A 16,297-nucleotide genomic window follows, 5' to 3' on the forward strand; every position below is an offset into this window, starting at 1 on the left:
TTTTCAATGTCATAGGGTTAGAATTATTTCCAATTGACTAGTCTTTCACTTTCATAGTAAAGTCAACTGCGTTTATCAAAATATTATACATGTTAATAAAAGTTTATGTGCGGCCAGATCAAAACATGGCACAAGTCCATGAAGTCACTGACAAGTGGACTGAGTCATGTCGGTAGGTGTAGACTACCTGGTTGGGGACCGCGAGATGATAGCAACCGATGGTTAGAGACCCTGAATGACATGGCTCAAAATCGTTTGCAATGGCGCAGGTGCATACACTCTTTGTGTTCTCCCAAATTTTGATCTCATTCCTCCTTGTCTCTTTTTTTCTCTTCCCAAATTTATTTCACTGTATTATAGTCTTTAAATAACATCTCCAAACACTAATTTTCCCGATTACTGCTTATACACTTATTACCTCTACCACTATGAGATTTGAATCCACCACTACATCTCTGTGCTAATGTGGTGTGGCAACTCGAACTGATGTAAGTACGTACGAAGTTCTACATTGTTACTGACTGACAAATTAGGTGTAAATAATATAGATAAAGCTTTTGTTTTACCGAAACTCCTTACAACTAACAATCAAAGTAAAGAAAGCTTGTTTTTCGAGCAAGTGTGTGCTAACAGCTAAAATGTCTTTTGTCGATTTCAATTTTCTTCACCTTTTCTAATTTTCATCAGAGACCTCGAATTTTTAAAATTTTCTAGATGGCTCTACTTCAGTGTGCAAGTCAAGGGGAACAAGCGTATCAACAAATTGTTAATCAAAAATTAATTGGATTACATTTACCTATCCCACAAACAGTCGCTTCAATTTTAAGAAGTTTGTCGAATGAACTGCAAATTATCAACTCTGATATAAAAGTACGCTACTACTCCTTGCTTATACGTATATTAAAATTTTAATAATTTCAAAAGACAGATGTAGGAACCACGAATATTCCGTTCAGTGAATAAGACTAATGGTGAAATAAAAGAAATTGTAATTATTGAAATGAGTTCCTATCGGATTAATCGTTTCATACATCATGAAATTTTCTATTGATCTTCAAGCTCCTTTAAACATCTGATAGAACCATACTCTATCGCATTACTGAGGTCTTTCTGGTAATTTAGTTTCTTATATGTTGATTTATCATTCAAGACTCTATTAGTTTTGTCGACACAGCTTTTTTATTGAGTAGAACAGTTTCTGTCCCCCTTACCAGGCTACGTACCAATCGAATTTTTGTCCTTAATATTTTCGCGGTTGGCTTCCTTTTTTTCATTAAATGATTGTGTAGTTATATTTATTGTTATTATACTGATAGCAACAATCAACTAGGTTTGATTCAAATCGTTTGCGTTTCTAAACGAAGGTTGGAACGAAATGCAATATCTGGCTATAGAGGTTTTCAAAAGAAATGTCTGTAATCAGATGCGTCACAGAACTTTGAATGCAATGCCATCACTTCAAAGTTTTCTTCAATTACTCAATGGTTAGAAAATTATTAACATTCCTCTCAGATTCCTTCGAAAATCTGTTTCTACTGGTTGATATTTTATGATTTTAAGAAATCTGATAAGTTTTTCATGTGCATGTTGTTAAGTCACTTCTGTAACGTAATCCATAGACGGGAGCTTAAAGTCATCTGTTAGTTCATCAATGGCAAATTGTCAGTGATCAATAATCATTTCTATTCATTTATATAAGAACCAAATTAATCAATATGGTTTAGAACAACTTTTTAGTGTTTTCCTGTAAGCATACACATGATTACAACGTAATGGTTTATTGAGCGGTTTAGGATAATGACTTGTATCACGACGGTTCTTTGTATTTTTTCTGATAATTTCAATTGACCTAGAAGCTTGTTCGAGTTAACATCACACGCTATTCATTCCAATAATTACAATTTCTTTTATTTCACCAATAACCTTAATTTCATGTTGTGTGATTTTAAATGATGCTTCGCTTTAAACGTGACTATCCCTTTGGAATGTTAATATGGATTTGTAATTGTAAGACCAGATGAGAATTCACTGAACGGAATAGTCTTTGTTTAGATATCTGTGTCTCTTTTCATATGATGGAAATTTTTAACGAAATTTAAGGGGCAAAACAAATTTCTCTGCAATTATTTAGTACAGTATAAATATTGAAATACAATTGAAGGAAAAACTTTGTAATAATCCTATAAATATCAGTAGTAACCTGTTACTTCCAAAGATCATGAGACAAATTTTACCAAACTTTTGTTCAATTTGTTCCCTAGGCGTTTAGTAAACGAATTTACAACGAAATAACTTCTCCTAGAACGTCAGGTTTACATGATTCATTGCGTCGTTTACGTTCATCAGATAATACAAGTTCCGTTTCCGCTCGTAGTAACAAGCATACTAAATTAACTAAAGTTGTATCGAAAAATACAAATGAATATACACATAAGTCTTCTCACAAAGTGTCCTCAAAAGATCAAGTAAATCAGAAACTACAATCACATGTTCTGGCTTCAGTTACATCGAACTCTACATGTAGTGTAGATTACCGTGATGAAAATATCATTGGAATATCAAGTAAGCATGCAAAATTTGACATTTTTCTTCATTACTTAAAGAGCCTCATGTTACTAAATATAATATAGTTCTTTCTAATGATTATTATGAAGCGTCTTTTAGTTTTATTATAAACAGAACAACGACCTAAAATGGAAATTTTTCTAAGAAAAAAACTGATCATGCTAATTTTTTGTTATATTTCAAGTTTATATCGCTTCGAAAGGAGTTTTCACATCAAACAAATTTTAACTTCAAAATGTGCATTACAATTATGCTTTAATAATCATCTGCTTTTTGTTTTAGAATTATGCTCTAGTGATCCAAACATACAACATTTTAAACCTTGAGCTTTATAGAAGTCCATCAACTGATATCATGTTGTGACAATATTTAAATCCAGTATATACCTCAAAAAATAAGTTTTGTTACCTATTTACGATGCAGTTGCAACTTTTTAGGCTACAATCGGCATTGAAAGTAATCAAAACAATGATTAGTAATAAATACAGCGTACATTTGTACAGTTTATCATAGCAGTACTTCAGACTTTATTTAGTTACTCCAGTAAATATATCTGAATATGGTGTTGAGCGATTTGGGTTTAAATTTCGTTAGCGGCATCACTAACCCAATATCTTTTGGTAACATATTTCTGCGAGCAATAACAAATAAAAACAAGTATTCAGAGTTTCTGTTTTAGAATATCGGATGTATTTTCACTAGTTAGCACAATGTATTACATAGTTTCACTTCTCAGATAAATCCATCCTTCTTCAGAATAGACAAAATAATCATAAGTTTTTGTAAAACTACAAAGTTTAGCTGAATCAAACACGAAAGAATAATCCAGTTTACTTCTGATTGACAAAGTTGTTCACACTGAAAACTTTTTAATACGGATTACTATTATCCAAATATTAAATGGTTGTTCTTATTCAGAAGCTCGGCATCAATGATATTTACCTCAGATGGAGGTGCTTAAGGGTGAATAGTGAGAGTATGTTTCATTCTCCATAAGGATCAGTATAGTTTGTGTATTTTACTTCTTCCATGTCCCAAATCCAATATCTCGAATTGTAACGTACTAGCATCTCAAGCATCTGACTAAAAGGCTATACTCCACTATATATATATATATATGGATCTTGGTAAAGATTGACAATGTCTACTACTAAGGCATCACGAGTGAGAATAAAAATATATTTAACATTTCTTGGATTTAATTAACTGTATGGTCTGGTAAAGTACTCTAGACCATTAATTTAGAGATTATGATTCAAAAACATTGACTGAAGTTAACCCAAGAGTAACTTGGGTGTATGAAAAATGAAAGTGAGCTGCACTTTATACCTTTGTTATCTTTAGCTCGATGAATAACGGTGAACTGAAGGCATAAGAAGCCGAATAGCAATCTTCCTGAACGTATATTTAGGTAATTGAATTGATTGACATGTACAATAAAACCAAACAAAATTAAATCGTAATGAGAAATAACAATAGAATTGAAACCAGAAATAAAAACACCATGGTAACAGCATTGTATTTATATCGACACCGGCACTAGAATCACCAGCAATTGCGCTAGAATAAAAATAATATTAGGAATTGTATTATGCTGAAATAAATACAGGATCACATCAGCGAATCTAACCCGCATCTTACTGAAATGCGTTCAAACGATCCAGGATGCCAACGAATCTCAAACATTTATAGAGCAATAGAAAAACGGAGTGTGACTGACGGATAAATTGATCGATAAGCAAACAAACGGAGGCATATTATAAGGACACATATATAAAGCATTCCAGTTAGTCACAAAGTTTAGGAAAAGTTAATTAACAGGGTCACATGTTCGATCAGATTTTGTATTTCAAAATGAGTGCAAAGTTGTGATTTAAACGTGTCTGCGTCGAGCATTACATATATTATACGATTGTTAGTTCGACTCATTAAATTAACTGATATGAAAAAGTCATAGACCAAGTCTACCATACTATGTTATTATTTCCTTAAACTCTGATGTTCATTATGTCACTTGTTCCGAACTCTTAAAACAGGCTACAACTTTTGTTTCTAACTACAAACTTATAAAAAATAGGTGAGAAAAGAAGGACATGTTTTGTCCGTGAAATGCCTATTTCAATATTTTTAGTTTATTTTCTTGCTTTTATACAACTGCCGGTAATAAATATGACCAGGTAGATTTTGCTTGCAAATAAATTTCAAGAATCTTATTCATAATCGCCAATCATCATCAGAATTAAGGTTCAACTGGGTAGATATAATGAAGAACCTAATTATTGCAGTCCATATTGCATTTTTGAAAACTTGTAAACAAAGTACCATTTTAGATTTGGACAGGCATTTACTTGGAAGAAAAAGCCTCAATCAGGAGTTTAGACAAACTACTGGAGTACGAGATCCTCGAAAACGTATCCATGCACATGAGGGCAGTTGTCTCCTAGTGAGAACTAGAGATTATGGTCAAGCGGATCCAATTTTAACTGGTAAGTGTGGTATTTAAAATCCAAGAGTTTCGCCTATTTCGTTCTTGTCAAAATACGGATTTTTATTTGTAATTTCTAGGTGTCAGTATTCCTCTTTGATAATAGATGCAATCACAATATCAAACAGTGCCATTAATTGTATAATCACCTAATTCTTTTTCAAGTTATAAGGTACATGCAGCAAGAATAACATAATTGCCCAATCTCCCAATTTTAGGGATAATTTGACCAATTTTGGGGAAGCCGTCATAGTAAAGTTTGGGGAAATTTTGGCGAAGAACGTAAAATTTCCCGACTTCGAGGTTTTCCCCAAAGCTAATTAGCTCACTACTTATGTCTTGGATTCAGTTATAAAACCTATCAAGGACAAATAACCCTGTAGAATCTACAAGTAGTTTGATGCAACTTTCTTGTTAAAATCATAAAATGACTGACTACAGTAGATGAATTTAAGGTGCCACATTATTAAAGGTTAGAAACGTTACTCTTGATTGTTGATAGATCTTCGATACAGAAGATCTATAATTTAACTTGTGTGTTACAGGAACACCCAACATATAAGACACATCCAATATTAGGCAATAATGAGACATATGGGTAATGTTATCGATAATCATATTATCCACTTCAATGATTTTATGGTTTTGTAGTCCTACATCTGACTCCATTTGGATCGTATGAATGATCGTTATCGAATGATTGTTGTTGAAATATACATGCATGCTATCCTCATATACAACCATCGACTCGAATCGTGTTGGTGAATAACGGAATCAAATACGAGGATGGATCTTTGAATACGTATATTTCATACAATTGTTGATCAGAAAGCGAAGCAAAACAAATAACACGCAATGAAGGCGAGTGAGCCAAGTCAATTTAGCCAAGCGTGAATCGATATTCATAGTCAGATCAAAAATAAGTTACAGATATGTGATGAGCATGATTAGAAGTGTGCACACATACGCTCATATAAAGACAGCCGAGTTGATAAGCGGTTAAGTGACAAGGCCAAAATGTGATTTAAGAATGAATAAATTGATCTGTCCAGAGGCTGCAATAACCTATGTGGGTTTGATATGGTAACCGACATTACAATGGACTAAATTGATCTTATTAACTCACATTATATATGGAACAGCTGAAAACCAGATAAAACACCAGTACCTAACACCGTCATCTACCTCACCCCACTACCCATCCATAAACCTAAAACTTGAAGTCTTCTGATACATTCGTTCAAAAATATGCAGTTCGGTTCAGAAAATCGTTCATTTACGACATTTAAGATAGCCATTATTTGGTCGGAACATGATTGGGATGTGTCATTTATCTTGATCGGTATTAAGAATAGTGACAATCCCTCGAAATTTCCATAATAAGGTTTTTAGACAGGTAGCTTTTTCACTCTTCGTCCCCATGGTGATTACGCTATACTGATTGGTCCATCTACAGACAATATTATCAGGATCCATTATGTCTGCATATAGTTAATTAGTTTATAAAGTATTATTTTAAAGTCAGACCAGTTTTATCGACTTTTTTTCTAACAGCTTCTGCAGAAAGTCTAGTAAGAAAAAGCCAAAAAACAGGACATAAAAGGATTAGAACTCAGTGAGTGCTGTTTATGACAATATTTGAATACTTTAGAAAAATATTTTTTGCTATTTGGTCTATCATAACTGAATTATATATGTTAATTAATTATGTCGGTCGGATGTCTAGATAAGTGAGATTGAGGCTTGGTCACATTCCAGACACACATCAGACACAGTCTGATCAGCCCTAATCGATTGGTGTCTGACGAAATCTCAGCACGGGTTCGAAAAGCTCGTTTGGCTTCTACCAATTTACGTCACCTATGTCGAAGGCGAGATATCCGTCTATCAATTAAGGGACGAGTATACTGTGCAGCAGTTCGTTCTGTTCTACTTTACGGCTGTGAAACGTGACCATTAAGAGCAGAAGATACTCGTGAGCTACTAGTATTTAACCACAGATGTCTTAGAAATATCGCTCGCATCTGCTGGGATCACCAGATAAGTAATAGTGAGGTTAGACGCAGGGTATTAGGGAATGATGGTGAATCAGTTGATGAGGTTGTAAATCTGCATCGACTGAGATAGTTGGCCCACATGTTACGTATGCCTGAACACCGTTTACCACGATGCACAATGCTGAGCAGTGTTGGAGACGGCTGGAAGAATGTTCGGGGCGACCAAACCAAAACATGGCATCAGTGCTTGAAGTCATCAACTTCTAGTCTGAGTCATGTTGGTAGATGCCCACTATTTGGTTGGGGTCTGCGTGACTATCGTAACCAGTGGTTGGAGACTCTGGGTGACATGGTTCACACTTTGTCTTTCCTTAAACCGTGAGATTAAAATTACTTTATACATTCTTTTCTAATTCTTTCTTCCTATACTATATCTTCATATACAATCTTTCTTTTATATATTACTACCGTTGAAGTAACTACTTCTATGAACTTAGTGTTCACTTTGTTGTGCTAATGAGGTATGGCAACTTGGACCGATGCATACATGTGCCTGTTCCTACGTTGTAGATGACTGACTGGTTGATTAAATCTTACATATCTACTAGATTTACTAATTGTGTAGAATTTATAACACGTAAACAATAGTAAATCCCATTTTTTAGTTTAAGTTTCATCTCAAGTGCTTCATTTTTTTCTTACATTGATATATTTGAGACTTTCGTTCTTCTATCAACTCCTAGGGAGACAAAGCTGACTGGGAATGCTCAGATGTATAAAAATCTTCGTGCGGATACTTTGCAAGCCAGACTATCTAATGATTCAAATGAAGATAATCAAAGTGAAAATTCACTAGTTAGTGAAGGGTTAATAACACCAGTTGGACCAGCAGCAGCTGCCGCAATCGCCTCATCGCTTTATGGATCTGGTGAGATAATTTTTATGAACTCATTCAATGTAATAAGTTTTAGATGTACAAAATTAATCAAGTCAAGAAAGAAATGGATAGTATTTGATCAGTACCTTGTGAAACTAAAAAAAATACTTGTTATGTACTTGGACAGAACGAGTAAAGTGGTAAATAATTCTATAAGCATTCAGAAGCATATTTGACACATGAACAGCCGATTAACGGTGGTCTTATTACCATCTGTCAGTCGAATATATGATTTTAGATATCTTAAAGAATTTTCTCAATAGTACTTGGTATGCGCTAGCCGTGGTCCTGACGAAATTTGCTGAAAGGCTCTTTCGATTATTATATGAAAATAACAATTCGATTATTTGTATTTCATTAATGCTGTACAACACAAGTGTTGATATGGCTAGCATTAGCTAATCTAGTAAATGTTTTAACGAAAGTGCTCTCTCTCTCTCGTTTAGACGATTTTAGAAAGCTTTCGGGTTCCAATATAGATATAGTTCTAAGCAATATATGAGTAGTAATCAGAGTTTTACATAAAATTTTGAGTTTATTACCGCTTCTATATACTGATTATACAAATCATGTACATGATCCTAATAATGAAAACCTAAAACCGTTCAATCAGCAGCAAGCAAAAATTAACCCATAATTGAGGATCGTAGTTAGTACATTAACTTCATTCTATTATTATATTTCATCATACTAAAAACCAGATTATATATGGTACTTTGTAATTTTTCGAATTATCTGTTTCATCACTACTTAGGTGCTCCATATCTACATGCACGAGTACGAGCCCGGCAAGAATTAGCCTCCCTAGTCAAAATACCAGCACCCAAGCTGAATTCACGTGAAAAGCTAACCGAAATTGACTTTGCATTCGTACCAGAAGTAAGCGGTGACGACGATAAAAAATCACCGATTCAACAGAAATCCAAGTACCAATCGAATCAGACTAAAGTAGAGCATAAAGTTACAGGGAATTTTATGTTGAAACTCGAAGACTTAGAAGAAAAATCTCCAGATGAAAAGGATCAACTGAGGGATATTACAAAATCACTAATAACAACATCGATTGTGGTTGGTACAACCAACATTCCAAATACCAAAACGACAACATTAGCAGAAGCTCCAAGGGTGGTACAAATGACTGGGGATAAAATTAGCTCAATGATTTCGGGAAAATCTAAAATTAATTACGTCTGATATACATTTATCTTTTTTTGAAATAAGATTCACTAAAAATTCATAAATTTAAGTAAGACTCACGAATGTCATCTTGTTTTTTAATGTGAGTAAACTATCAAGAAGTGAGCATCTAGTATTTTCTTTAACATTATTAGATTTCTGAGTACTACTTCCGCTTCCTTTCTTTTTTGGATTTCCCCAGTTGATATTTTCATAAGAGTAATATTTAACCATTACTATCATATTCGCTTCCTTCTTGTCTGTGATTAGAATTGAGAAAAATACACAGAATCTTAATGACGATTCTAAATTTCGTTCACATCGACTTATTGGTTTCCGAGCTTAATTTTCTAGATTTAACGTGCATACTAGTTCAGACATGAAAAGAAACATCATGAAACCACTCACCTACTTTTAATATATTCCTTCTACCTAATAACCTACTTTAAAATTAACTACTGTGACTAATCATTCGTTCGGAATCTTTTGTACACAAAGTGACAACCCTTCTTTGACCATTATTTCATTGGATGTAATCAGTACATAATTGAATAGATTCGAATATGAACTAATCGCCTTAAGAATAATTTCGTAAACTCGTTACCACCAATGAAGTACTTACCTATGTACTTGTATCAAGTGTAAGTGAATAAGCTACCATCAAATAGTAATTCGGGGGAACTAAGCTGGTTTTAGGTATCAGCGTGAACGTGTAGACCAAATGTTCTCCCTTCAACAGGCCCTGGAACACGAATATACCTACATACTCCCAGCTTCAGTTGTACTTCTTGATCTTAAGGTAGCATCTGATCCCGTAGATAGGCAGATTTTAAGGCATTGTCTATCACTGAAAGATGTACCAAAGAGTTACATCAACATTGCACAGGCTCTCTACTCGGAAGCTACTAGGGTCAAAGCTTATACCGAACTGCCAGGGAGATTGATAATTCAAAATGTTCATCAGGAGTGTTCCACCTAACTTTTCCAGACATTTTAGAGACTACACTCATTCCTTTATTTATCAAAAACCGGTCTCCTATCAGGTGATTTACTTGCTGACTCCAAATAAGCAGATGAAGATTGTATTAAGACAGTGTTCTAACCGCCTTAAACAACAATCCTAGCATATATGGGGTGATTTCTTTCTGAATGCAGGAGCTTGCTTCAAGACCGGTCTAGGTCAGCGCCTAAATTACTGATGACAAAAATAAGTTAGTCAGTTACTTCACTTATTTTGTAAACCTCGTCAGCCCTGGTGGGTTGGTTTGACGAAGTCTCGACGCTGATTTAGAAGGCTCAGTTGGCGTTTGTCAGCTTGCATCACTTGTCGGATAGGCGATATGTCTGTCTATCAACTGAAGGACGAGTGTACTGAGCAGCAGTTCGCTCAATCTTAGAAGTTAGAAGCAAGGCACTAAGTAAGGATGGCCAAACATGTATCACATATGCTCATTCACTACCTCCACGTTCGATTATGGCTGACAACGGATTTGGTTGAAAAGGAGAACAGGGAACTCAAATCAAGACATGGTGTCAGACGATGAAGACGCTAATTGAACTGAGCCATGTGGGTATGTACAGACTACCTGATCATTGCAACTAACGGTTGAATACTAGGTGACGTGGCTGAGGATCGTTTGCAATGGCATAGGAGCATTCGCCCTGTCTCATCTTAAGTTCTTGCCACCCCACTAATTTATGTTTTCCCCTAAAACTGCATCCTCGATAAATAGTCTTTTCCATCACAACTAATACTCTTATTATCTCCACAACTCTGGGATTCGCTGTAACAAGGTGACGTCTTGGACTGATGTACGCGTGCTAGATCCTACGTTACGCACGACTGACTGACTGAGACAGTATATACTGAGGATCAGTGTGGTATATCAAAATTGACAAACAGACTGAGTAATCATGCCACTTTCGTTTACAAAGTCTGAAGTGGTAATTGGAATTATCAGTAAATGAGTGTTAATAATCCCAAGTACCACACCTGAGGACCGAAACCCTTGTTCTCATCAGTGGCTTTTCCAATTCTTGTTATTCACGACCTTAAATACATGACCAACTAATCAATATAGTGACAATGAAAATCTGTGGTAACATGGATGATCTCAAGCTAAGTGTGGGCAACCGAGCAAACGTCGAGTACTCTACACCATATTATATTTGTTACACTTTAATACTAATACGGTTGTAAGCAGCTAATGAAAAACCAAGGAATAAAACAAATCTACGTTACGCCTCAATTGTCGTTTCTGCTTTATTTGAATTTATGAAGGGAACCACCTGTGTGAAATGTGAAGTAATCAGACAGTCATGCTGATTAAATAAAAAAAACGTAGCGACCGCATGCGGAATGAACGATGTGAAAGAAGCCTTTAAATGGTTAGACTTGACAATAAAATAGACAACAGCACTAAAACATTTACAGCAGTCACATCTGTTTAGAATCGTAACTATCATTACTTACTAATTTATGAAAAAGGGATTTTACTTCTCGATGTCCGAATGAAGACAAGGTAGCTCGAAGTAATCTTGAATCTGAAACTTGACCATCTACATGATATTACAGAGTATGACAAGGTATTTTATTCATACCTTTAGCTGTTAGTAGTAGGACACTGTGCACACAGTGGGTAAGTAGCTGCTACTATAAGAGCTCACCACCCTTATAAAATGAACATGCCACGTTAAAAACAATCCCACGGACATTATAGTAATCAGCTTAATAATTAGAATGAAATGTGGTCGAGTGTGACCATAAAGTAAATAGATAATTTTAAAAGCAATAAATAGCATAGAGATCCGTAAAAAAATGTAAACACAATACATACGAAGTACATAAATAAATATAAACAAAAAGCATAATTATAGAAAGCGTATGTATAAAAGAACTGGAATAAAACAAAATTAGTTTCAATACCTAATCAAGGAAGGTTATTTGAACTACCAATAACGTGACATATACGCCAGTGCATAAATAGTTTCTGACATAAAAAGAAAAGCAGTTCCAAAGTTAGTGTGGAATGAACGAAACGTAAGTTGGGAAGGATGATAAAAATCCTGCACTTAATATTACTATGAAAAAGTGAAAACTTCGCATAACTGGGTGGTAAATTACTGAGATTTGCGTGATGAGGGATAAAGGATTTGTACTAATGTGCTATCCAGTAGTTAAATGCAAAGGACGAGACAAACGGGAATCGAGACTATAAAATTGACTGGGCGAGCTTCATCAGAAATGCATTAAGTTGTTAAAACTACGCCAGCACTAAAAATAATTCTAGCTACACGCGAAACGTGAATGAGATGCGTGAGTAGAATGAAATTCAGTACTGGACAAATAGTGAGGTTCAAAAAAAGGAAGCGGCTTAGGACATACATTCAGATGTGATAAATTAGACGTCATCTTCGGTCCTGGAGAGTGTGAAATTATTAAATGAGACAACGGAATAGATTGATCTATTACTCCGCGACCACAGTTTTCAAATACTGAGGAGTGGACAGTAGTGCGTGTGGATTCGTGTCCCGCTGTTGGAAGTAGCATAGCAACTGTTGGACCAGACAGGCAACGATGTCTCAAGTAATTCGACCGATATTTGTGACACCGACTGAGATCCGACTGACAAGCACCTACAAAGGTAAATGAATAATTGTATTAACATTTTTCATGACACTATGGGAAGTCTCCGTCACAACAACTGATTAGCCTGAGGAAATATGATAAACCGGAGAATTACGAGTAGAAAAACGATGTCTGGAAATCGACATACTAATTAATGCGACATTCCTGTCTCACCAAGCAAGGATGGAACTTTGTTTCCTGGGGTCTGAAGGCTGAATAATAAAATGGGAAAACGAAAGTACAAATAAGTCTCGACAGCCTGTCGCTCAGTAAACATCCTATTATATATATATATATATATATATATATATATATATATATATATATATATATATATATATATATATATATATATCATCCACTGAAAACATGTGGTGTTTTTTAGGAGCTCGTCCGAACAAAAGCCCATATCTACCCGAAGTTGTTAAACATCAAATTGTTAACACAAGGCATCACCCAGAGGTGCATGGTTTCGGGACCAGGATAACAAAACAAAATAAAAGGTTAAGTCGTGTCTCGACATAAGGGAAACACATTTAATCGAAAGGAACTACCAACACATAGTTTCAGCAAAGAATCATAACTAAACAGGTTCAACAGGTCAGATGGGATGGCTTACCCTTATCCAAGCGAAAGTCGAGCAAACCAACCTAGATGACTACTGATTTGCTCAATATATAGCGCTTACCATACTAGAAACAGCATCATAGGACTTTGATAGGTACCATTACCAAGGTTTGATTTGATAATTTCGAATAAATTGGGCCATTCGGCCAAATAGCATTTTGTCATTATAACAGATGTCACCCCGTAATTAAAACCCTAAATCTAACCCTTAACCATAACGCCCAACCGTGAATTCTAATCCTGATCTCCCGCACTATTTTATATCCATCATTTGATACCAGTATACTGTGTGGATATTCTTAAAGTCACTTCAGCGTTGCCCAAAGGACGTCCATAAATTGTAGTTTCATGGCCTTTTGATACCCAGCTTACTTTGACTTCGTCATCCTATAAAGACAATATCAGAAACACTATGCATACATGTAGCGGAAACGACAAGCACTAATCGCACATCGCTAGTGAAAGTAGTAAAACGATAATGCCGAAACATGTAAAGTACATCCAATGAGGCTCAACCTTATAAAATCTAAACTCACATGAATACACCGAGTAAGGATACATTTTTAGAGTGGAATTGCCAGAATTGGTGGTCACAGTGCATGGAACTATATTGTGTTTGCCAATAAATGCAGGAAAACCATGTGACCAGTCTGGAGTTTTCATAGTGGCTAGGAGACAAGTATCCTGAGCGATTTTACGGCCGTACTGGAGCTTTACATACTCCCGTTCTGAAATGCAAGGGCTATCAAAACCATCCAATTGTCGACGCATCGTAGATAACTGACAAGTATGTAGCCAGTATGAAAATCAATAACAAGTATGGAGATTGGTAGTCGGCGAACTCAGCTCATTTCTGAAGGAAATACAAGTAGACAACCATTCTCGCCCCACCAATTCGAGCGGGGGCATACGAAATACAAATTTCAACAACTAGAACACAGTATACAACATGATTTATGGTATGTTAAAAGTCTAGGTTGTCATTTGAGACTTATTTGCGGACAAAAAAAATTATTACGATCTTGATGGTATTCACAGAGATACATCAGTTGACTGGTAATAACTGCATATTTCTAGTATACTTACTACTCGAAACCTGACCAGTTTCAAATGGTTCAAATTCAAATGGTTGTGGACGGAATAAACGAAGCTTTCGCTTAACGGGCTTTCGTGTCTAACCGCAGTGGATCAACAATACCTCCAGGCACGAACCTAGGTATATTAACGATAAAAGAAGAAAAAGAAGTTGGTAAATCATAGTAAGATACTATCCTTAGTCCTTAAGAATATACCAAGTTTCCTCTGAAAGGACTCCTGTGGAGTCACTTGGACTAGCTCAGCCGGCAGCGAATTTCAGCATTTGATAACTCACAAGGAGTTTAAGTTGTGTATACAGTCAGTTCTGCTGTGTTGTGTCTCCAGTTTCTGAGTATTACCCTTGAGGTTTGTGTTGGAGCTAAACTTAAGTATGTGTGTAAGGAGCTGTCCAGAAGTGTTAAAGATGCTGCAAGTTATTAGAAGGTCACCTCTAAGAAGCCTGTACTCTAATGGCTAAAGGTTTAGTGATTGGAGGCGCTCTTCCGAAGGCTTGAATTTAGGTCCCCGAACTGATTTTACAGCTCACCGTTGGATACGTCCCAGAGTGTCCTTGTCCTTTCGGAGTGAAGGAGGAAATACTATGTTTCCGTACTCTAAATGGGGTCGAATGAAGCTGCTGAAGATTATGCGGAAAGTTCATCCGTCGAACTGACCAAAAATGTGCCTCAGTGTTATCAGTGCAAGGTTTGCTCGAAAGGAATTTTTATCGCAGCGTAAGACTTCAAATAGTAGGGTATCAACACTCCTAAATATTTTCGACTTGGGATACTTCTAGAGAGGAGTTTCTTAAGCTGTAACTGTAGTCTTCAACATGTCTCAAATGGACTACTTTAAACCTTGAAGTGTTAAATGTGAGTCCGTTGTCATCTGCCCAACTTTGAAGTTGAGTTTAGTACTTAGTATTGAAAATCTATTGATTTGTTCACTTAGGCAAACTATCTCTCACACAAGCTTTATAATCAATTTTAATAACTCAACTAAAGCCCTTGTAGCGGTAAATAAATCCCCAAAATAAATAGCTCTGTAAGTTTTCGACATTGGATGCTGACCAGATTAGTTTTAGTGGACTCACCTAGCTGAAGGCGCTCGGTCATGCATCCGTACCAGATCACGTGTGGGAACGCCATGCTCAACATCTACTGCAATCGTTAGCCAGACTAGATCAGATAATTCCGATATATTGGCAATCGTCAAATACAAGTTTTGATCTCCTCGATTCTGTCTTTTTCTCTTGGTGGGTAGGAGTTGTAATCGGTGTTACTGGTTAAAGCGTTGTCAAACACTGAATACCTGTGCCATCTTCACCTTTCACGTTCGCCGTCTGTCAACACGAAATTCATCCAGACGAGAGAAAAAAATAAATTTTTCTACCCTCCCACTAGTCTAAGGAAGCAAGTGTTAGATAATCATTATAAGATCCTTTTAAAATTCGATCCTTAAAAGCCCATCTATATCTATTTAAGTCACTAGGAGACAAAGAACTGCATAAAATTAACTTATTTTCTAGTAACTCTCATGAGATTGTGTTTTATGCGCTGGTGTCAAAAAAATCTGGATGACTTTTTGTCTGATTCATGAGTGATGAAAAGCTGCACGATGGCTTTGTGAAGAACAGAAGAAATTAAGTTTCACCCACGTGTGTGGTGCCATGGAATACATTTGTAGGGTCATTAATATGTCACTCAGCCTTAGCCAAACCATCAAGCAGTCGGGTCACTGAATATCAAACAGTTAGCCAATCGTCGGCGAAATCAAAGTCAACTAACGTGGCATCAGTTAATTTA

The 16,297-nt window shown here is 35.8% G+C and overlaps 2 protein-coding genes across 2 annotated transcripts in view; one reads left to right on the top strand and one right to left on the bottom strand.

Annotated features, from left to right (window-relative positions):
- Positions 1-10,340, top strand: part of UNC80_1 (Protein unc-80) — a 97,545-nt gene extending 87,205 nt beyond the window's left edge. The window contains exons 47-52 of the mRNA XM_051211099.1: positions 715-870; positions 2,262-2,562; positions 4,896-5,051; positions 6,605-6,665; positions 7,791-7,975; positions 8,739-10,340. Of these exons, the coding sequence (XP_051071136.1) occupies positions 715-870; positions 2,262-2,562; positions 4,896-5,051; positions 6,605-6,665; positions 7,791-7,975; positions 8,739-9,178 (1,299 nt within the window). The 3' untranslated portion in view covers positions 9,179-10,340. The remainder of the gene's footprint in view (positions 1-714; positions 871-2,261; positions 2,563-4,895; positions 5,052-6,604; positions 6,666-7,790; positions 7,976-8,738) is intronic.
- A 1,578-nt stretch (positions 10,341-11,918) lies between these two features.
- MS3_00003338 (uncharacterized protein) lies at positions 11,919-14,501 on the bottom strand. The gene is made up of 2 exons (XM_051211101.1): positions 13,952-14,501; positions 11,919-13,000 (listed from the first exon to the last, which is right to left on the bottom strand). The coding sequence occupies exons 1-2, from the start codon at positions 14,184-14,186 to the stop codon at positions 12,936-12,938; spliced, it is 300 nt and encodes a 99-aa protein (XP_051071137.1). The 5' UTR covers positions 14,187-14,501; the 3' UTR covers positions 11,919-12,935.
- Between the last annotated feature and the right edge of the window lie 1,796 nt (positions 14,502-16,297).

The sequence above is a fragment of the Schistosoma haematobium genome, chromosome ZW (genome assembly GCF_000699445.3).
Source record: "Schistosoma haematobium chromosome ZW, whole genome shotgun sequence".
Taxonomy (NCBI): domain Eukaryota; kingdom Metazoa; phylum Platyhelminthes; class Trematoda; order Strigeidida; family Schistosomatidae; genus Schistosoma; species Schistosoma haematobium.

What these genes read in the sequence shown, in the direction of transcription:
- MS3_00003338 (XM_051211101.1), bottom strand. Translation starts at nt 14,186, where the DNA reads ATGCGTCGACAATTGGATGGTTTTGATAGCCCTTGCATTTCAGAACGG. An exon ending in TCCTTACTCGGTGTATTCAT is followed by an intron (nt 13,001 to 13,951) that starts GTGAGTTTAGAT and finishes TTTATTATTCAG; the next exon opens with CCTTCAGACCCCAGGAAACA.